This window comes from Hyalella azteca, unplaced genomic scaffold (assembly GCF_000764305.2).
Source record: "Hyalella azteca isolate HAZT.00-mixed unplaced genomic scaffold, Hazt_2.0.2 contig16463, whole genome shotgun sequence".
Classification (NCBI taxonomy): domain Eukaryota; kingdom Metazoa; phylum Arthropoda; class Malacostraca; order Amphipoda; family Hyalellidae; genus Hyalella; species Hyalella azteca.
The window spans coordinates 297,264-321,016 of NW_025946286.1; the positions used below are offsets into that span (position 1 = coordinate 297,264).

Below are 23,753 nucleotides of genomic sequence, written 5' to 3' on the forward strand. Positions count from 1 at the left end.
AACAACGGTTTTGCTTAAAATAGGACCAGTTGCATGCAGTGAATAAATTTTTTAGGCCATTTTGATAAGGTAAATTTTTTTTAAATGCTTTCAAAGTTGACATAAAGACAACGTGTTGATCTACACTATTTACATTTTAGGCCTAAAGGTGACGTCACTTTAGAGATGCGTAGAACGGCGAAAAATCGTCATCGCCGTGGGTCAACCTTATATAGTTCAACCATGATCCTTATGGAACTCGAAACTGTCGTGGCGTATCTTGTTAGGCTTACGTGTGCGCGACGTCTGCATGAATAAGGACCCTAAAATTCGCGATAAAAGGTTGTTCTACTGCGGTACCGTCAAGCCACTATGGTCTGCAGCTATCTTCACATACGTTATGATACGTAGGTGACGGCCCTGCTTGTCGGCTGGCGGGGCAGATATAACGGCCGCGCTGAACTTCCAGACATTCATACCAGTAAGACTCTAATATGACCATTTCAAAAATCTACAAGGAATGGCCACTACTTCGGCATATTTTTGTACTGTCAACATCAACACTGCTGTTGCAACTCAGCCGTGAGACGTCAAACGATCATAACGCCGGCAATTAGAAGATTCAAGCTTTCGAGCACTGAGCAATTATCATCGGTGCGGTAATCAACACGATACGGTCACAGTCATCGTCAGTAGCGGTACGGTAACAATCACCAACAATTTAAGTTCGGCAAAGAGCTTTGAGTAGCATCATCGACGATGAAAATAACTCCATTATGCATAAGCACGGTCGCCTTCTAAATTATACCGTTAGAACGGCCGAGAGACATCAATTTAAGTTCGAAGAATACGGCTACGAAAACAGAGTTACTGTGAAAAGCGACCGCGGGGGTGCGTGGCTATAAGGCTGCGGTACGGCTACTGGAAGTACGGCCCCAAACGTGTGCGTGTAGTACGGTCGTTTACGACAGTCGTTCTACTCAACGAAGCTGCAACGGATCAACGTTTCTGGTAAATATGGAGATTTTAATGATGTAAACAGATAGATTTATTTCCCAATGTAATATTAAATGTACCAGTTTTTCATTATAACCTTCCATCGCATTGTACGATTTTTGCCGTAAAATTTCATTTTCACTTATAAACGCAAATACTACGAGTAAAGCCTAAGACGCTAGGGTCGCTACCTGACTAAATCAAAGCAACTGCCGATCAATAATAAAATTATACCAATGAAACCAATCTTCAATCGTTTAAATTTTAATAACCTATTCACTCGTTTAGCTGTGCAACTTTTGCATGAATTTCAAATAAAAAAATTACACAACTGAAACACCAGCAAAAGAAATTGAAAAGATCACATAACAGAAACACAAGCAAAAGGTGTGCAGAATTTCGTGCGCCAAGTTGGAACGGAATCTATTCACTTGGTAGGGTATACGTGGTACATGAAACGATATCAAGAATTTGAAAACAAAGAAAACAGCCAACAAATTCACTATTACTTATGAGAGAAAACGTTTCGGAATCTAGCTCCATCGTCAGGTCAAAAACCTAAAACATAAGTTTCAAACAATTAGTAAACTAAAAGTCACATTGAAGATATTAGAACATAAATTGCTATATGTAACCAACACGAATGAGGTAAACAAGGGCAGACAAACCTATCTGTTTACAATTTCGAAGGGATATGAACTATAGGCGGCTTTTAAACTGGGCTTTTGTTTAAAAATATACAGGGACTCTAAAATTCGTAGGTCAGAAAAATCGATTGTGGAGGCTAAAACTCTAAAATCACAATCGGACACCGGGACGTTGCCCTGCTCGGCATGAACGCGTACTGCTGAATGAGGGGATATGCACAAGCAGGTTTCCTATTCTAATATGCTCGTCTCTCATTCTAGTACACGCTTACAGTACCCCCAAATATGTTTACTGCCGAACATGTGGAATGACATCAAAATAAGCGTAAAATGTTGTTTAAATTTGAGGATATATTAAAGTTGTGTCGGGTCATTTTGAAACTTGTAGAAGCAATGAGGAAAAATAGGGTACGCACACAGTGAAAGCAGGTTTGCCCAAGCGGGCAACCTGCTCCAACCTGCCACAAGAATGAACATAGGATAATAATGTAAGTGTAAGTGTAATAATGTAAAACCTGTACGAATAGGCTTCTGTATTCTATGGTTTCTTGCGCCAGCCTGAGCAGGTAACCAGCACGCTGGCAACCTGCTTTCACTGTGTGCGTACCCTAAAACTCCTTCCCATATGCTCCGCCAGTCTAGTATAAAAATTGCGTGATGTCATACCGACACACGCAGATGCGTACTGCGCACAACTATATTGATAAACTAGGGACGATCGCATAGGAAATGGGAGTGTATCTTTATACCAGAAAAATACATGATTTTAAAATTATTCACCAGCCATATATGATGATTTACATTTGGGAGGTATTTAAAGAACAAAACTTTCAACTCATTAGCCATCGTCTCCGAAGCGGGACCAAAGCAAGGAAATTAACAATAAACAGCGTAACTGCGTAAAAATTAAAATTCTGAGTACATGGCATGGAAAGTAAAGCAAATGCCAAAGGCCGCGGTTTGTTAACGTTTGAATCTCATTTAATTTGAAATGAAAAGAACATAAGGTAAAAAGGCTTGTCCTTAAGACGGTAAACGTTTTACATAGTACCTTTCCACTAAATGGGTTTCAGTCGCAATTGGGATCTACTCAAATTAAGAAATTTTTGTCTAAGTCATATTCGCAGGTTGTTCCCGAACGTGACAATGGGAATGCTGTATATTGCTCATTTTCTTACTTCGGTCCTGCTTCGGAGAATATTGCTAAGCAGTTGAAAGTTTTGTTTTCTAAATGACTCCCAAATGTTAATCTTCATTCTTCATATCTTGCTGGTGAATAATTTTAAAATCAGTTTTTTCACGACTATAAAGGATACTGACTGTTCCTATGCGATCTTCCCTAATTTATCAATATAGATGTGCGCAGTGCGCGTCTGCTAATATCGGTATGACATCACGCAATTGTTATATTAGGCTGGCGGAGCATAGAGGAATTTGTTTTAGAACAGGAAACCTGCTTGCGCATCCCTCTCATACAGTAGAGCGCGTTCATGCCGAGCATTGCAATGTCCGGATGTCCGATAGTGATTTTAGAGTTTTAGCCTCCACAACTGGTTTTTATGACTTGAGAATTTTTGAGTCACGGAATATTTTTAAACAAAAGCCCAGTTTAAATGCCGCCGTTAGTTCGTATTCATTGAAATTGTAAATAGATAGGTTTGTCTGCTCATGTTTATCTCTTTCTTATTTGTTTCATTTTGAAATTTATGTTTTAATGTAGAATAGTCTGAATAGAAGTGTCGGCACTGAAGAAATAGGCCCATGGCCTGTTGCCGATTCTTGTTCATAGAATATAATAGAAGTGTCGGCACTGAAGAAATAGGCCCATGGCCTGTTGCCGATTCTTGTACTTTTCGTGACTTGATTCCACAAGGGATCCGGCCTTCGAACTCGATCTTTCCATAACTGACGAATTTATTGAGATAGCTGCTGGACTTTTTGCAAGGCTCGTTAGGTGCTAGGCATTTCAAGACTGAACATATGCTCCTGCATAGCTTCGTTTAGACTCTAGTCTGTTCTTGAAGGCATTCATTCTCGGAGCGTCAACGATGCTATCCGGGAGGCTGTTCCACATGTCGGTGACTCGAAGCGATAAGAAATGTTGTCGCATGGATGTATTACAACGCAGATTTTTTTAGTTTATAGCCGTGGCCCCTGGTGTTGGTTTTTGTGTCAAATTCCAGAAATCCTTCTGGGACCTTGTATAAACCGTGGGTATGATTGTATACTTCAATGAGGTCACCACACGGAGGCTTGGAAGCATCATAATTTTTAATCTTTCTTCACAAGGCTTGCCTTTTAATCCCGGAATTATCCTTGTTGCACGTTCTTGAACACTCTCGACTAAATATTGGTCCTTTTCTAGTTTTGGTGACCACACTGCGTTTCTAAACTCTAGGGTTCGGACGCACGACTGCGACAAACATCAGCTTCATCGCTTCTGCATCGATGTACTCGTATGAGCGTCTGATCAGTCCAAGTCGTTAATTGGCTTTATTAACTTGACCTTCAATATGCTTAGAAAATTTCAACTCATTGTCAAAATTAACTCCTAAATCTTTTTCCATTGTCGACTTCGACATCATCACTCTGTCGTTGCAACCATGTCTTCTCATACTGCAATCTTGCTGTTAATTATTCTTGCCAAGGTGGATTACTTTATAATTGTTAGCATTGAAACGCAGCTGCCATATATCAGCCCAGTCAACAAAACTGTCAAGATCACCTTGCAACTGTACTTTTTGCGACGTATTCTTCACTGTATTATAAATTTTTGTGTCGTCAGCATACATCGAGCAAACGCTAGACACAGCTTCTGGCAAATCGTTTATAAACGCCACAAATAAAACAGGCCCGAGAACGCTTCATTGTGGCACGCCGCTGCGCACTGAAGCCCAGTCTGATACGGTCCCAATAATACTGACACTTTGTCGTTTCCCTACTAGAAAAATCTCTTATCCATTTGAGTACATTACTCTCAATTCCCAAAGACTTCAATTTACGTAACAGCCGCTCGTGTGGGACACTGTCAAATGCCTTGGCAAAATCGAGGTACACTGCATCTACTGCTCCCTTTCGTTTAGCAGGCGGGTCCATTCAATATCTTCAATGTGAATCGTAGTTTTCTAATTGTTTACACTTGAGTTTTAGGTTTGTGAACTGACGATGGAGTTGGACTCCGAAACGTTTTCTCTCCTAAGAGTTGGTGAATTTTCTGGCTGTTTTCATTGCTTTTAAATTCTTGATAAACTTTCGTTTTGAGCAATCAAGTAATCTTAATTCTTATATCCGATGAGAAGATATACGTTTACGGTTTTACTATGGTAAACAAGGAAATCGGTCGAGGAAATATAAGAAGACTCCAGCAGCTTTTTTGTCCTTTATGGTATGAATGATTCATTTAGGCACATACTATATGGAAATTCGTAAACTTACATGCTTTTCCTAGGATTAAGTATTATCATTTTTTCTTATGCAACTGCATCGCCGCTGCAATAAATCTTGTATGGTCTCACTGAGTTGAATAGAAAAATTGCAGTTCTCTTTTTCATATTGAAAGGTAGTTTGTAAATCTATAAGGTTTTTTTTAGTTAGTTATATAAATTAATGTAATTTGGTAGAGGTAATTAATTACATTTATTTGTTAAAGTTATTCACTGCAGGGCAAGAGTTACGAGAAATTCCAAATTGCGGTTCTAGCGAATTGCTCTTTGAAGGGAAAGCCTTTAGTCTAAACTGAGTTTAGTATGATCAAAAAATTAAAAACATGGCGACAGTGAGCTATTTGTTTCCTATTCGTCAGGTGTTTGTAGTCGTTTCGTGTTCAAAAATGTATTTTTATTGAAGGTCATCCACGTTCGTAGAATAATATTAATAATTTAATTTCTTTATTAATTTTAATTTGCAGTATCAAGAAATGTGGAAACTGAAAATCGATCTAGGAGAGAATAAAGATTTTAGAATGTGCATGGGATGATGACTGGTGCATACCGTGCATTTCTCATGATTTCTGTGACTGTCACTGTGCAGTTTCAGTTTGTGCGTTTTTGATCCTGCGTCACCTGCGAGTGCGAGACAATCATAATTTACAATGTGAATGATTTGAATTTTTTTGAAATATATAGTAGCTTGACTAGCTTCTAAGTTCTAGCCTCTAGGACAGTCTAGGTTAACAGCAATTCAGCATGTCATGCAATGACATGATATCTTTAAATATTTAGATGATTATCTAATAAATCTTTTATTTTCAGAGATCTTATTCTTAATGCTGTTTATCTGTGTATTCTGTGATTGATGAAAATTTTGGTTAATGCTCAGATCAGAAAAAGTAATGGGTGGTGAGCAAAGAAACATGGCTTTGGACAAAAGAGGGGACCGGAATAGAAATGTTTATGGTAAGTTTATAATTTGACTTTGAGCGGTATTATTGCAGATTAACTACATCCAAAAAAAAGGGTGTTTTTTTTTTAATTATATGTTTTTTGGGGTGTAGATTACGAATCTGAAATCCATTTTTGGCGGTTGGCATCGGAAAACCGATTTTTTTCGCGACTTACTAACATGGGGGTTACGTAACTTACGTTACCCACTCACCTTTATTTACTAACATGGGGGTTACGTAACTTACGTTACCCACTCACCTTTATTTACTAACATGGGGGTTACGAAACTTACGTTACCCACTCACCTTTATATAAAGGGTCGGATTGTTCATCGAAATTTTACAAAAAGCTCTTAGGTTGGGTTAAGTCAGCTAAGTTCCTTTTTTTAGATAGCATTTTGATCTAAAAGGAACCTGGGCGAACCAACCCAACCTGCGAGTTGGCATCTCATGCCTCATATCATGTCTTGTCTCATGTCTCATCTCGTGTCTCATCTCACATCTCGTCTCATGCCTCATATCATGTCTTGTCTCATGTCTCGTCTCCTCGTCTCATGTTCAATCTCATGTCTTGTCTTGTGTCTCATCTCCGCGTCTCATGTCCAATCTCATGTCTTGTCTCATGTCTTGTCTCGCGTCTCATCTCACATCTTGTCTCATATCTTGTCTCATGCCTCGTCTCATGTCCCGTCTCATGTCCCCCTCATGTCTTGTCTCATGTCTCATCTCATGTCTCTGTCTCGGCAGTAGTTCAGGACCAGCATACCTCACTGGCTCACAACTGAACTAAACGTAAACTGCGCGGCATGACATGGTAGAAAAACTGTCAGAATGGCTGCAGAGCTCTGAAATTTCGAGAGCATGCTCTAAAAACTATAATTTTAATTTCAAATTATCTTTCATTAATTTCAAAATACAATATCAATGTTTATTTCTAACTCAAATTTACCCCTTGCACACCCCAGCTAAGCAGGTACTTGATAGACATTTCTTGCAAAAAAAAATTGTGTCATCATAGTTCAAGTTTTTTTAGTTCGTTTCCAAACACAAGTCAATCAAATTAAGCAAACATTTGGGTGGAACTTTCAAAATTAAATACCTTACACACGCCGATGCGAAAAGTGGCTGTCTTGAATTCATAATAATACCAGTGTGGGCTTGATTTTCTGATAAGTGTCATTTTTGTTACTCTGTGTCTGCCTGTTCTATGCATTTACACATATGCTATTTATCAACTGTAGGAGATGATAGAATATGCAGGGTTAGTCTTTCAGTCAAACTAAACCTGTTGTATATGAGTCTTGGAAAATTATACTGATGGTCATGGAGAGGAGTCATGGAATTTTTTTTTTTTCTAAATACCAGTACGCACCCTGTATCTATGAGACTATGATACTCTGCTGGTCTACTTATAGGACTCAAAATTGAACTTGATGAAGAGTATAAAAAAACTCGTTGCTTTGTCACTATGCCTACAAGTACTAAGTGGACCAGCAAAGTATCATGGATACCAGCATTATCTGATTATCATACATAAATAATTGGTTTAAATTTTGAGCAGATAAGGAGATTAAAAATAAACTGATCCTAAAAAATCTCTGGTTTATCACTATAATTAGTTCACGTGCTGGCCAACCCTGCTTGCAAGTTGGTGTGTATTTGATCTGGCATGGAATATATATCTACCTTCTTGATTTTAATATTTTGGGCTGCTACTAGAGCTTTCCTGCCATTTATTGAGGGAAAGAATCCCTCTAGATGAATTACTTAACTTTCTATCTTATTCCTAATGATCTTTTAAGATTTGAAATTAATTGAAAATTAGAACTTTAGAGCAGCAAAATGTTAGTAATAAGTAGGAAAATTCCAAACCTACCAGGCTTCCAGGAGCTGCATTCAATAATTTATCCACACCGGTACATCATACATCATTAGTTAAATTTCCTTATAGAATTTATTGCAGCCATTGATAATTTGTATGTTAGTTTAAATGAGTATAGTAAAAAATACAAGTGCTAAACTTTTGAGCACAACTCTATGGTAAAACCTTTACTCTTTTCCCCACCAGCCGTGTTAGGTACTTCAATAAATAGATGAAAAGAAAAACAAATCAAACGTATGGATATGGTAGACATACAAGGATTTGTTACGTCTGAGCATAGTTTAATAGAAAAGTACTTGAAACTATTCTAAATAATATACAGTCTGAGTTTGAATTGGCAATAGTAAAAAAGAATTATTATTATTATTTTTAAAATTATTTTTATTTATTATTTTATTTTTATTATTACATTTTTATTATTAAATTGTTATTTTTTTTTTTGATAACTGGCTATGCTGGTCTAACTGGCTCCTATTTTGGTCTCCAAGATGCTGTCCAATATTGCTCTAATTTTTAAAATGAAAATAATATCTAGTGATAACTTTGATACAAGTGACAAAAGTGTCATTGTGTTTCTAGAAATTCTAGGATGACATACTTTCTGCTGTGACAATCATTATATATATTTATACATGTTGGTTAGGTTTCATCAATTGATGTTTCATAGGTAATATGAAATTATATATATTCATTATTAATTAATTCATTAATTCCTATTTTTATAATTTATTCATTTTTCTTGATGTGAAAGGATTTGTTATCATTTGTAATTTTAAAGTGTGATTATTGGATTTGCATTTGTTTACATGTACTTGGAAAATTGACTGTATTGTTCATTTTCAGGTGACGGCGGCGGCAATATGTTTGTGTCAGTGAGAGGAGGCAGCAACCGGGGCTCCTTCAGAGGGAGAGACAATGACAGTTACAGTCTGAGGGGAGGGCCAGGACACTCTCGTCTACCTGAGGTTAGTGTGTTTACTGTGCATGCTATATCCATATAGGAGGCACAAAAGTGACGTTAAATAAATTATTGCATTAAATATTTCCTGTTGCAATGCATAAGCTAGGGGTGCATGACTGGCTTGCAAATTTGGTCTCAGAAGTGATTGTGTAGGTTTAAAAAAATAGTGTAAACCACTACTTTATTTTGGTAGAGTAATAGTGAGATAGTATTAAAAGGGACCGTCAATATCATAGGCTGCTATGCAAGCCTCAAAAACTAAAGTTATGATCATGTTATCAAAATATTGTTCTTTCAGCCTAAAAAGCTTGAGAAGACCTCGTGTACTTAATGAAAATTTACAAGAAAATCAATTGTTGCACAACTAATACAATGATCTTGGGTGTAAAACTGTATATGATGACCAGTTAATAATTTCACTGACTCCTTGATTGCCAGTTATACACATTGTCTCATTCTCTGTGGCACTGACTGGCCTTACAAGAGCCAAAGAATTTATCTCAGCTTGTCTGGTGAAATTATGGGCTTGAAAATAACTACAAGTCCGCAGAGAGCCAAGTAAAGCCAATATTTGTGAACCATAAAGGAGTAAGGATTACAAAAAAAGGTTTGATTAGAAATTGTAGAAAAACATAAGGAAAAACCTGGCTCAATAAAAAACCTGTTGAATTGTTATATTTTTGTAAACATGCAAGCCCTGATCTTGTAGTCTGTAAATAGTAATGAACCAAAAATGATCAGGGTCACTGGCGAGCACGTGGCAGCAGCAGCTTCAGAGGCAGCGGTCCGCTCAGCCGACGCCCTCCACCACCTCGCTATGACGACCTCCTCACAGACGACGGCAGGGACGACAACAGACAGAAGAACAGGAGGTGGGCCTTGGCTCTCTTTAGTGTTGTACTCAGCTGCTGGTGAGATTCTGCTTCCTCATTAGCTATGACAATATTTACCTTCCGTTTAATCGCGGTATTATATGTAAGAAAATAATGCATGGAACTCATTCTGAGCCTGTTGAAGTTGATGGTGGTTACTAAAAATTTATTGTTGGTGACTTGTCTTTTCATTGAAATATGCTTATTTGTAAGATTTGTTTGGTGGTTCATTCCTTGAGGCATTTTCAGGTTGGCCTTTTCTAACGCTGTTGGGGCAAATTAAAAGTTTTTTCCATGGAGCAAGTGATCATATATTTTCATTGAAAATATCTTCCTTGATGAAAATCTCTTCCTTGACCACATTGATGACCGCGATGCATTGTTCTCCTGACTGTTGTCTCCAAAATTCCCTATTAGATCGGCTGTCGTGCATCGAGAGTTTCTTAGCTATATTACTTATATACAGTTGAATGTTTGTATTAATATCAAAGGAAATGGTTGAAACTATTGCATATGCCACAGGATGGAGATGTACCGCGGGGGCAGGGGTGGCAGCCGGCACTTCCGTAGAGGTGCGACGATCTACAAGCTCGACCGACGCCCCAACCAACAGCAACCTGCCTCAGGCTGGCATAAATTCACGGTAGACGGATCAGCCTACCATTTGTCACAATCTTTGTACTATCTGAAATATGATTTAATTGCTCTTTTACTTTTAAAAATTGTTTCTCTCGTGGTTTCTGCATTTGTTTTTTTACATACTTTTTACATGTTCAAAGCAACTTTATTCATCTTTCTGACAAAAAATATTCAATTTACTCCTCTGCGGATTCTTTTGAACATTTATCTGCATAGCACGAAGATTTGCCTGTTTAATGAAATCTTGTGCCAAGTGTTAATATTTATTCCTTTAAGATTGACAAATTTGTAAATTATTCTATGTCATGTCTAACTGAAGATAATGGTTTTGCTGTTCAGGTTCACGACTGCGGCGAGCACGACCCTGCATCCGTGATGGCCGAACTCAACGCTCTGGTTGGGCAGAACTTTGACTATCATTTGTTGGCGACTGAAGGCAACAACGTAACCTTCTTCCTGGAAGATAATCCCTCTCTGAATAAAAGCTTACTTGATCTGTCACGTCGCATGGTCATGCCAGGCTGCAACCAGCGTCTGCGCATCTCTAACTTCCCATCTGGCAACCCTCCCTTCCCTCCTGCCACTGAAGAAAATGTGAGACCAATTTTTGGTAGCAAGCAAAATATTTCATTAAATATGCTTTGATTTTAATCTCAATAGAGAAGTAAATAGGTTGGAAGAGTAAAAAGAATGATTCTATTTTAAACTTTGAAGCATTGATATACAGTGACTGTTGAGTTAGTGTGGTGAATGTGTAATCTCTTTCGGAGCTACATAATCTATTGTTTATTGTCAATGCTGGGATTATTTTTTCATGCTATTTACAAAAAGGACATGAAATTTCAATACCTGTCCTTAGATTTTTCTGCAAGCTTTCGTTGTTGCAGAGGCATCATTCAAACTTTTGACAGGAGAGTGTTTAACCTCTCCTTAGTGTGTCCATATCGTTAAAACTTACACAAAGCTGTAACTTTTACAGCTGGAAAAAGTGCGATTGCTGATGTCGGAGCGGTACAGCGCCCCCCTCAAGCGACTTGACCTCACAGAATTCCACAAAGATGAGAGTAAGTTTTGAACTAACTTTGCATCTCGCATGCAACTCACGCTGAGGTGAGCCCCTTTATATTGAAGTAAGATGTCAAGGACTGTTCACCGCAATTTGTTCACCATGTACTTTAAGTGGTGCATAAGAAAATTTCGTAGAAGTTCAGTTTTTAATGCTTTACTGTACGAGGGAAGTAGGATGCATCAAATTCATTGTTAATTTTTACCTGTAGTTGTTTGATTCAACTTAGGCATAGTGTCACAACTATTCTCTGCACTTGACTGTAATGAATGACTGTTAATTGCAGTCATTACACTGAATGTGGGTCCATAAGGGTGTGATGACATGGATATTCATGTTGAACAGTCAGCTTCACGACATACGTAGTCATCATAATGATGATAAAACCCTTTATTATTACAGGACTACGGAGCGCCGGACTGCTGTTCCCTCTCTATGTGCCGTCGAACTTGTCTGCGGTGGGACGCCTGACTGCAGCCAACATCCCTGACGTGACCGAGATCGACCTCAGCCGCAACAAAATATACCGACTTGAGGCTGTTGCTGAGCACCTCAAGGCTTGTGCCGGCCTCACCAGACTTTATCTCTCCAATAATAAAGTAAGAAATGCTTCTTGGTGCGTCCTCTCACTTGTGATATTGTGGACAGAATTTGTATGGTGAATCGTTGTATGTTGCCATCTTTGAGGATAACACGTTTCCTCTGTGCAGCTTGCGTCAGTGTCGTCGCTGCAGAAGTTGCGTGGCCTGCCCATCACAGAGCTCAGCCTCGAGGGCAACCCTGCATGCACGCGCTACAAGAACACCGAGTCCTACATCAGGCAAGTTGTACCCGCGTCTCAGTTGGGCCTGGTAGCTCAGGAGTCGCTTCTCTTACTATTATTTTTTACTGCTCGTTTCTGCTATGATCAATTAGCTATAGGAAGCAAGTTATTGCTCTTGAACATTGTCTTGCATTGGATAAAGATTCATACATTAGGACGCAATCCGACGCATATCTGAAAGTGGCTAGACTTCATTGCTGCCTACTCGTAATGTTATAAATGATTTGATTGCATACCAGTTTTGATTTAGTTATGCCTCATCAATAATTTTCCAGCAGCTTTACGGGCAGTGGTTCTTAACACTATTTTTCTGTTGCCAATCATTACACCGCGTGTGATGTCTAGAAATGTGCTGAACCAAAGTACACTGCGTTGACTTTGTGTATCCATGCCTTATGCACTTTGTGTTGAATTTTCTGAGCAATTTTGATGTCGGTGACGATGTTTTATCATTTAGTCATAAACATACGTAATAATTTCACTAGACTGATGATTGCAAATTGCCTTTTTTACGATAGAGGTTTGTAAAGTGTGATCCGAGACTCTATGTCCCCGGAAAGTTGTTGCTATGGAGCTTCTATCTTGCAGTAGTTTGCGTTGACCGCACATCATTAGTGCAATAAACATAGGTACAAACTAGCATCACTTCATTAGATGTAGCTTCTGGCGTGAGATGATGGCGAGATCGTTACAGGTACTCTCTTTTTTGAGAAAAAGCGAATCATTTACTACTGATGAAGACAATAGATCGTACCAAGTTCCTGCAATAGACTGTACTTACAAATTTATTCAGCACCAGCAATTTTCCTTCAGCGTCATCTTGTGCTCCTAAATTCTGTTGACTGTTTCAGATCTAACAGGTTTGCCTTAAAGCTCGCTACTTATGTGGTGAGTGCCTGGCAACAGGTGAGAACATTTGCTTCATAAACTGACCCTATTCTACTTCACGTGATTATATTTATAATGTTCTCCTCATGCCTCAATTATAAATATTTCTTTTAAATTTCGGGTGACTTCATAGGACATTTCGGACATGTCCTTCATTGTGACCGTGAAATATTATCTGATTCTGAATGATGGTCCAAAACACATGTTCATTTCATTCATGTACAAATTTCTTTGAATGTATGACTAGAATGGCAGTTCTTGTTCAGAGGTTGTGGGAGTGGATGAAGTTAATCGACTTGAAAAATCCCATTTATTACCTCATTTTTCAATATTACGATCTCTATAAATTTTTAGTCTCAACAGTTTCAAATCATTTATTTTAAGCTGAAATTTATCACTTTAATTCTTCAGCATTATTATTATTATTTTTATTAGAGCACTCGGAAACTGGAGTAGCTGGCGACTGAAGCTGGGTTTCTTATTGACATATGATCTTATAATCACTCTGGCCAACTCCATGTTTGATTCATGTCGCAAATTAAAACTACTTGGCTGGTCCAGCTCTTCAAATAATTTCATTTCTATCGCTACTGAATGTCTATGAAATAAGTCGAGAAACTCTCGTTTTGTGTTCTCATCGTCATGTTGTCGTTGGTTTGATTCATCCCTGATGGTCCATCGGATTGCTATTGACTGTAAAAATATACTTCGTTCTCTCATGGGATGCGTGAAGACTCAATGACAAATCTGCATTCTGTTGGTTAATTGTAAGAAGGTTTTCATCATAGCCGTTGTGTTGATATAGTTTATGTTTTCGCGTGTTTGAGGAAAGTTTTTGTTAAAAATCGCCATTAATGGGTTAGGTTCTTCATTCAGTTCCGGTTGTGTAGGCGAGAATCAAAGAACGCTTTGATGAACCGCACGTCGATCGTTGAGTGTTCTCGTCTGTCGGGGGCAGCGATGATTTGCCAAGGAACTTACAGACATTTTATGTTATCCTGTGTTATCTTATCATCAGGACTGTGATAACTAGCTGTGATTCTAATCCATGTACCTGAATTACCGTGTCATGAGAATATAAGAAGATGCATTTTTATGTTAGACATTAAATTTATGGGGGGAAAATGCTGCGGGTATTGCACTGGAATAGCCAATAGTCATTTTATGATTGTTGCCATTTCCAGTTAGTTTTTAGGTGATAAGTTGTTTATCGGCTTTTTATTATAAGTAATTTATTTATTATAAATGTATAAGTTAATTTAAAGTGTTGAAATGAGCTGCCTCGCTCCAGCTGAGGCTGATCTTCACAAAAGGTTGGATTCTATTCAATACTTCAATAACTTTTTCAATATTATAGCGGTGCGCAGCATTCATTTGGCCAGTATTTTGAACTTTGAGAATCCTTAGGTCGTATTAAGCATCTCGATGGGAGAAATCGATTAAATGAAATATTATAGCGAAATACTGATGCTTTTCTATATCAATTCAAACATTATAATTCGTGTAACGCGACCGTCCTGGTCATTTTGACTCTGTGTGTGCCATAACTAAATTTAATTATTCTTAAGTTAAGTGTTCCTAAGTTCTCGTGCCAAGATGCCAGCAGGACTGATGAGTATCATGGGTGCTTGAGGGGGACAATGGTCAGATCAATTGATGCTTTGCTTTATACGCTATTTCATTTGTAGCTTTATATCTCAGCAAGTTTTATAATCAAGCTTCGATTTGAATAATTATAATGGTAATAAGTATATGTCTTATTTAAATAATTTGGTTTTGTAAGCATTCAAGACAGTTGTCCTAAACGCGCGGTTCTCCGGGACAATCTGATTAATCCGACAGTTGTCAGTTCATTAAATGAATTAGATTTGGTTTCTAATTTCCAAGAAAATACTACGCTTCTAGTTTATATTGATATTCCATTTGAAGTAACGTCTCGATAAATTTTATGAGAGAAACTCATCGCAACGACATAGATGAGCACATATTATTCAGTGTCGAATTCGCAAGACTTCAATTTTTAGGTATGAATTCTTATGAACTCATTGTTAGGTTCCCAATTATTGTTCTCAGTGTCTACTTTGTTCAACCGTATGATTATAAAGCATTCGCTACCAAAAGTCGTTCATCGAGTCGTTCTGCAAACGCTCGTTGATCTAAAGTCTAAACTATACGCAGGGGGAGTTTTCTATCCCCACGATTGGAAGCTGGACCATCTATAGAGAATTAGGGTTTTTGGTAGATCCGTGGGTCGGAATCAGGTTCATGCTTAACTATGCCAAACAGTAGATCAAATTTGTCCTTTAATAGCCTCATGCAGTGTCTGAACTTGTAATTATCTCACGTATTCTACTTAATACTAAGGTAGGTATGTATAGCGTATAAAGCAAAGCTCAATCCATGTTTTCTATGATGCTCAGTCAACTCGTGCGACCGTTCGATGCGCTTAATATCTGCTGAATTTCCCACATCGGCTTTTCTTAAAATTCTTTTATATTATTGGGCTGAGACGTCGGTAGGACGGATATCACCGCCCTACAGGCCGCAGCCCGGGGTCTTAAGTCAAGGGTTATGGAGAAATTCCAGTTGCCGCCCAAGCTAACCGCACTCCTGATAAAAATACTCTCGTTAAAGGAAAACTTCCTTTACTATTGCCCTAAAAAATACTTGAGTGCTAGTCAAGGGGGGTTCACCTTACGAGAAGTTGACCTATGAGGAAAACTGTTCTTGCTTTAGCGTTAAAAAAGCACAGCGCAAGCTAAGGACCGTTCACCTCGTGTGCCCAAAAGATTCCGCAGCCGGTCAAGGTTCAGCGTAAGCGTAGCTTTCGTCTGTAACCGCGCCGAGCATTGCACTGGAACAACATACGGCTATTGATGTGGTTAAGGAATTGCTGCTTTCCCCTCATTCTCCTCCTTCTATTACTTTCTTTCTAATCTGGTCTCTTACTTTACTTAGTTTCCTGCATTTACCTTAATTCTTTTACAGCTTCCTAATATGACCCTTCATAGCACATGGCACCTAAAGAACCTACGAGACTAGACAGTCAATTCTGCTACTGCTTGATAATTACTACTGCAGTGTTACTAATCGGCCGTGCCTTCGGGCTGACTTCTTACGGAGTCACCACCGTCTGGTGGACGTCGATGTGCTTATCGGAGGCTCGTGGTTTGTCTTGGTGGCTTCTGCGTGCTGAGCGAGCGCCGTGTTGACTGCATCGTAGAGGCTGGGGCCTCTCCATTACCTCATCTCAATGTGTCTATGATTCATGTTAAGTGGCAGCACACTTTTTACATAGTTGTTCATTTGAAGTATTAGCTAACTGTTGAGTTAGCGATTAATTTGAAGTATTAGCAAATTATTTAGTTAGTGATTCAGGCGATTAATTTTAAGTATTAGCAAACTATTTAGTTAGTGATTAATTTTAAGTGTTAACCAACTATTTAGTTAGTGATTAACTTTAAGTGTTAACCAACTATTTAGTTAGTGATTAATTTTAAGTGTTAACTAACTATTTAGTTAGTGATTAATTTCAAGTGTTAGCCAACTATTTAGTTAGTGATTCTTTTGAAGTGTTAGCGAACTCTCTAGTTAGTTATTCATATGAAGTGTTAAGAAAGTCATTAGTTAGAAAGAGAATATACCCAGGAGACCCAACCACGCTAGCGTGGACGGTATCATGTAACGCTTAATTAATGGCGTTTGCTGTTTCTAATCGCGCCCAATTGTTGGGAGTTCAACGTGATACGATGGAATTATCGTTACCATTAATTTATTATTTAGGATTAGAAATATTTTTTACTCATCACATTCCTGCTGGTCTTGGCACTGTAAAGTGTAAATATCTCGTGTGTTAAGTTGGTTTGTTTAATTAATTAAGGATATTCGGTCTGATGAAAATGGCATAAAGCTTGTATGCGAGATGCCTTTCTCAATGATAATCTTCTAAGTTCTTCAAATCTCAAATTCCCTATAGTAAAATAACTTAATTTCATTAGACCGGAGAACGAAAACCTGTAGACGTTTTTTCTCATTTGGATTGCAAAGGTTTCGTCGGTAGCCTCCTTGTCCGGCAGTCATTGAGATCGAATTCTCATCTCGCCCCCTTGACTCCTGGAGCTTCGCTTCTCCACCGGACCTGGAGTCATGTTATCCTTAATTCTATTATAAAATTTCCTACACAGGCTGTTAGTGACAACAATTTTAATGTACTGTTCCATGGCTACCATTTTAAGTACAATTTAATGATATTTTCAATAGACACAAAAATTTTACGGGCGGAGAAGTTAAAGCTAACTACATCTATGAGCCGTGTTCTGGTCGCTTCATCATTGTGTGCTCGGCCTAAGAGTCGAAGGCGATACTTGGGTCGCTCGCCTGGTCTTTCTTTGACATTTGAAGTGTTTTAAATCGGGCGACATCATGTTGATATTAGCACAACGTACGTGGGACCTCGGTAGACAAGATAATCTAAAGATATTATGTCGCACTGATGTTAGCCCGGCATTATAATACCTGCTTGTTCTAGGCAAGATCATTTTTATAGTTGGACTACGCTTCAAATGCGGGATAAACGTCTTTTGTAACTTGCTATTATATTGTGCGTAGCAAATGTTACTTGAAGTAATCGAAGTGAATCGGAAAATTAAATATTCTTGAGCTATCATTGCTACGGTAGGCATTCTAGGACGAGCGCTCACGTAATAAGCCGTGTGTTGGTTATCCAGATGTTGCAATGGCGGATGTGTCCTTGTAGAATTTCCTGTGTTATTAGTTAGTACACATTATACTCACAGAATACACACAGAAATGCACATTTCCTGGTGTATTTAGAGTGTCGCCTTATCGAATGATTATGTCGCTAATATTATTCTTCGTTGTACACTGATCTCTCGTTACTTCGCGCTTCGTGCATCGCCTCCTCAGCGTGTCGCAGATTGCTCAAAGATTTCGTAGAAAACTCAAAATTGAAGAATTGTTGCGTGAAGGTTGCTTGCGCGCAAACATTTAGTTGGAATTGCTCACACAATTTACTATTCGTTTTTATAATTTACTGTCTAGCATGATAAATAGTGACAATGAATCGACAGCTGGCTACGGAAAGAGGAAGTGGATATAAGCATACCTATCTTGGCGCCGTTTTCAAGGACATAGAGCGAGATTTGACGTCTCGAGGAACGCTAATTGTGAAATAAAATGTGGTGCCTTCAAGTGTTGATATCGGAGTGTCAGGAAAAGGCTCTTCACTTTTTCGATAGTCAAGAAAGTTGTTCTATAACTATTCTCCAATGCACAAATGATATACTATACAATTTGTGGCTTTATATCTAGGGCTCCTATTGATGTTCGACATATTCGTCAGAATGTTTTTACGTTAACGATTTAGGAGTGGCGTTGCTTGTCGCTTTTTTGGCTTATCTCGACTGTATTTTGGTCCTCATATTTATTGTGATAACTGAGGGATTACAGTACATTGTTTAATGTGTGCAACCTTCAACGAGTGTTCAATTTACGTAAATTATTAGGTTTAGTTATAGGTTATATTTTTAAGATTAGGTGTAAAACTTCACTTTGGTATCTTGGTATATATATATATATTTTTTAAGTTCTCTGGTTCCTTACATAAATGGTATAATAGTTGATAGTTTATGCGAGAAAGGTTCTAGTTATTTATGTATCAGTGCACATGTGTGAATGGATTATGAATATCTCTTTCTGTGAGTTCCAAGGCAAATTTTTGCTGTTGTCGGTGGCGAGTTTTCTTAACGTTCTGGCCTTTTTTCGTTCGAATCTGAAATTCTTTTTTCGAAATTCATTTTCGTTGTGAAGGGCAGGTGGCGTTCTTGGAACTATCTGAATTAAGCTCATTAGAATAGTTTGTTGCCAGTTCAGCTTGTTGTAATCTCATTCTAGCGATGTTTTGGTCGTTAGTTTCCTTGTTTTTTTGTTGCTTCTATTGCTCTGTTTGAGCCTTCAAGCTTTCGTTATTTTGGTTCCTCAAAGATTATTTTTTTTGTTATCAAAGGTTATTCTCACGTTGAGGAGTATGGGTCGTTATCCCCTGGGTTTTTGTCAGAATTTTCTTCTCGTATAAGTGTCTGCAATGTGTTCGGAATCTTCCATCAATAGGCTTGAAAATACCAGGTTTATTTTTAATGTGAATAAAAAACTCTGCTTCAGTCACTGGACTCTTTAGTTTCTGGTTATCGTAGTTTGGCGACTTCAACTGCCAATCTCAAATCCCAGCTGTCGACTCTATTTTGTGCAATTTCAGCAATTCAAATCATTTTAATAATTTTTTTAATTGTAATTGTTTCGTTTATGAAATTGCCTCATAAATTGTAAGTGATTGATGCATTGTATCATCCTATGTTTTGAGTAAAGTCGGATTTCTCACTCCCGCTCCGCATTTATGCGCTGCTTCTATCCACTCACACACCTCACGGCCAAGCACTCAGACAAGACACCTGCTATTTCTTGAGCTATCGAGCTATCAACTGATATTTCTTGAGAATTTCACCTTTTTGATTTAGGTAACGTGTAGCTTTGTACTGTTTATGAAATGCTGAGGCACAAAATTTATTCATATTCTATTTTGATCGGTTAATAAAAGTGACTTTAACACAAAATGTTAGATTTACTGTTCACAATTTGTTTGTTAGATTATTTTTGGAAATATTTACTTTTTTTCCATACATTTGGCTAAAATACTATTTAAGTATTGAAGATTTGCCAACGCATGTAACGAGTCAACCCTCATCCTGGAATCTTCGTTTGCAGTGCCGTGCGGGAATTCTTTCCGAAACTCCTTGTGCTGGTGAGCTACGTTTATTTGTGCTCATATCATTGTTTTTATTTTTTTTCTGATCTACTAAAGTTGCTATTGCTACAATTAACGCTCAATAAGTCTACGTTCCTAGAATATTTAACCCTCACATCTTCCTCTATGATTTGTTTATACGTGAAGAATTCATTGTTCTTGGAAGCACACTGCTAAGTGCCTTCTCTCTGCTGGCGATATTTTCCAAGCGTATTTTGAATGTTTCAAGAAGATGCCTTCTCTTATCCCTATCAATAAAGGAAGTTTCGTCTCGAAATAGGTTTATTAATGATCAACAGGAAAAGGTTAATGCAGATATTTGAAATAAGTAACGCTTTTAGAAGCAGGTGTGGCTGTGATATCGTGAAGGTATTTACCACGCTTGCTCTACCCTAAGCAATTTTCTCGGCAGGACGGCAAGGAGCTGCCGCGGCCCATCGGCTTCGAGGTGGACGAGAGTGACGTGGTGACGCCGCCCTGCCTGCCCTCCTTCTTCTGTGACGAGCGCATCAAGGGCGTCATGCTGCTCTTTCTCAAGCAGTACTATGAGGTAACATTCTTGATTAACTGTCTAAATACTGTAGAGTTGCATGGAGTAAGTAATATTGTTACTAACCAACGATCAGTTGTTTGTCTCCTAATAAATTTGTATTTTAGTCCGCTTGTTTGATTTGCGTACAGACTACTGAGGTCTCGTGTCTTAAGGTATCGTTTTTTGGGACAAGGAATACCATTTTCTTTTGTTTTTCAGTCTTTATTTACACATTTTTAAAATTGTTCTAGATGGAATCAATACTGCTCAGTGCAAGATTTTGTTATATAGCTTTATCTCAATGCAATTTTGTTATCTCAAAGATACTCATTGAAGCAGGAGCGATGTCATGTCGCGTGTCACTAATATAATATCTTCACTTGCCTCAGGTTTATGACAGCGCTGACCGGAGCGCTCTTGAGTTGGCTTATTGCGAGGACGTCGTATTCTCTATGACGTCACTCCTTCCTGAAGCGGGCAACCGAGCTGTGTTAGTGTCCCAGCTTGACAATGAGTACTCATTCTTTGACTATACGAATCTCTCAGCACGAAATGGTATTTAGTTAAGGTCATAATTATAATGTTTATTTGTGTTACAAAACAGTAGAGTTGGTGTATCCCTAAAGAGAACAGCGTATACTATTATCTGGACGTATCTGTCACTATCTTTATACTTGTCAGCGTTTTTCTCCTAGCTAGTATTATATACTAATAAATTTTAATTAACTTTTTGGCACTGTCTAGTATCTCTAGAATTTCAGTTAAATCCTGGTTCTAAAAGTCAAAGATATTTTGCTAAGGGAGGACGATAATTATTTACGGTTGCATTTGACCTATCGAATGCTGATGACTGCAGTCACGCTTTAAGTTCTTGTGCTCCTGCAGGGTCGAGGACAACTTGCTTATCCCGAACCGCAACCTGCGCCTGTGTACTGACAGCGATCGTAGGATGGACTTGTTGTATCGCAATCGTGCTGACGTCATGAAGTTATTGAAGAAAACTCCTGCCACTCAGCACGACCTCAACTCCTTCGTCATCGATATGCCCGTGGCCAAGGTGAGCTCTCTTCGCTTGTGCGTGGTTATGTTGAAAATACGGAGATTATTACCATTCCTACTTCAAATAATCTATTTACAAGAATATCCTTCTTACTTGAAGTAGTCTGTTTTTATTTTCTCAATTTTGTTTACCTTCTTGCCTTTGTTACAAAGAAACGGCTGGGGATTTATCAAATAATTTAAAATAATTATGTTTTAATCTTCCTATTTTAAACACATCGTTTTGTGCAGCCCCAGCTCGTACAGCTGACGCTTACGGGAGTCTACAGACGCGAAGGCATCAAGTCCAAGAACATGAGCGTCCGCGCCTTCCAGCGGTCGCTGATCATCGTGCCTGTGGGCTCTGGCTACTGCATTGCAAACGAGCAACTGCACGTCGCGCTCGCCACGTTCGACCAAATCAAAGTGAGACATATGACTGTGCACAGAAATAGAGTTACCGTGTATTAACTTCTTTCAAAATTGCAGGAGAATTATCTAATATCTGTGCAAGGAATGCGTAGGTTTCCATTACAAAATCCTAAATACATTCTATATGTTCAGGTTTTATTGGGTTAGAAAGGCTGAATTTTGAGTAATCAAAACACATCTCTTGTTGAAAGAAATGATATATACCTAACGACCTTTGTTGGAAGTTCGACCAGCATATTAATGGCTTTTTTAGAGAGTTTGATTTTTATTTTTCATTTCAAATGCGGTCAGTGCAATTCATTAATGCAATTAATTAAAATTAAAGAAATTAATTAAATGAAAATTAAAAATGTAATTCATTAATTGTGGAATTTCCCAAGATGTGTAAAAATTTCTTCCTGTAACTGATTGAATAAACTTGTGTATCGTTATGTTACGGTCGTAATTTACTGTCGCGCACACTGACGAATACATCGATGGCTGCAGGACGCATTCAAGGTGACGCCAGGAGCTGAAGAAGCTGGCGTGTCGCCTGTTTCAGCGACGGTGGCTTTGTCAGAAGGTCTGGAGCCTCAGCAGCTGCAGATGATCGAAAAATTCTCTTCCATATCAAACATGTTGCCAGAGTTCTCCAAGCAGTAAGTTCAATGCTACTATTATCTAAAATTCTCTTTACGTCAAATATTTACCCAGCCTGTAATTTTTAAAGTCATCGCTGCATACAAATTAATAATTCTGTTTATGATCGTACTTGCTGGCACAGTCGTTAGATGTTTCGATATTTAACAAATTTTATGGCATGATATCCACTAATTTTTGTCTACAATATTTACCAAGTTAATTTTTTCCGTTTCGTTAAGTACAGCCAAATATTTAAGACGCATTTCAATTTGATGTTTTAATAATTATATTTGTGATAATATGAACATATTCGACAAGCCAACTTTAAATTATTACAGAAAATTGGATGCATCTGTTCAAATTATTGCAACGAATTGGTCGGTGTAATACGTTTCTTTTTCTCTCATCTTGTTTTGTTTGATATATTGAAGTTACGACGTTTTCACGTTGACTGTAATTTTCTTGTTTTGTTCATCTTCGTTTATCTTGAATGGCGTTAATGATACACTGAATGAAATGCTTATGTCCTCAGATGCTTGGAGCAGAACGCCTGGAACTTTGAAAAAGCGGGTAATCTCTTTCTGCAATTAAAAGGAGAAGGGAAAATTCCACCCGAGTACTTCAAGCCTTAGCTTCAGTTTATTCCGATCGTGTTGTACATATTTATTAGTTCCATGCATCATTTTAGTTAAACATGGCTTCGCAAGACTGTAATAAAGTGGGCTTTTTCCATACAAGATATAAGCATCTTCGTTATATGCAGGGAGTCAATGTCGTCACGAAGTAATTATTGGAAGAATTTTTTAGTTGCTGTATTTAAGATTGTCATGATTTTGTTGTTATTTACCTTACTGAATGTATGTACATTTTGCCGCTTCTCAGTTTAGACACGCCTAAAACTCCTGTGGTTGAAACATTACTATTTTATGACGTCAGCAGAAGCTCTGAATCTTGAAATTCAGCAAATGAAGTCCATTAATAATAATTAATTATTTTAGTCTTGTGTAAAATGTCTAAAATATAGCGTTGCTAAATGGTCTGAAGTGTGTTTAATTTCCTTTGTTATCAAACTATTGGCAGTGGTTAACGAGCAGGAAGATTGTCGAAGTGTGACGTTTCGTTGTGATGTGTCCACAGCTAATTAAGATATTTTCGGTATACATCATCATAATGACG

General features: G+C 38.1%; 1 protein-coding gene across 1 annotated transcript; it reads left to right on the forward strand.

The window, feature by feature from the left end:
* Positions 1 to 5,871: 5,871 nt before the first annotated feature.
* LOC108667227 (nuclear RNA export factor 1) lies at positions 5,872 to 23,616 on the forward strand. The gene is made up of 15 exons (XM_018154226.1): positions 5,872 to 6,016; positions 8,729 to 8,850; positions 9,588 to 9,718; positions 10,241 to 10,361; positions 10,697 to 10,951; positions 11,337 to 11,421; positions 11,826 to 12,022; positions 12,134 to 12,243; positions 19,915 to 19,951; positions 20,367 to 20,504; positions 20,876 to 20,976; positions 21,372 to 21,543; positions 21,777 to 21,950; positions 22,443 to 22,594; positions 23,110 to 23,616. Exons 1-15 carry the CDS (start codon positions 5,932 to 5,934, stop codon positions 23,207 to 23,209), a joined length of 1,980 nt encoding a protein of 659 aa, XP_018009715.1. The 5' UTR covers positions 5,872 to 5,931; the 3' UTR covers positions 23,210 to 23,616.
* The last annotated feature ends 137 nt before the right edge of the window (positions 23,617 to 23,753 follow it).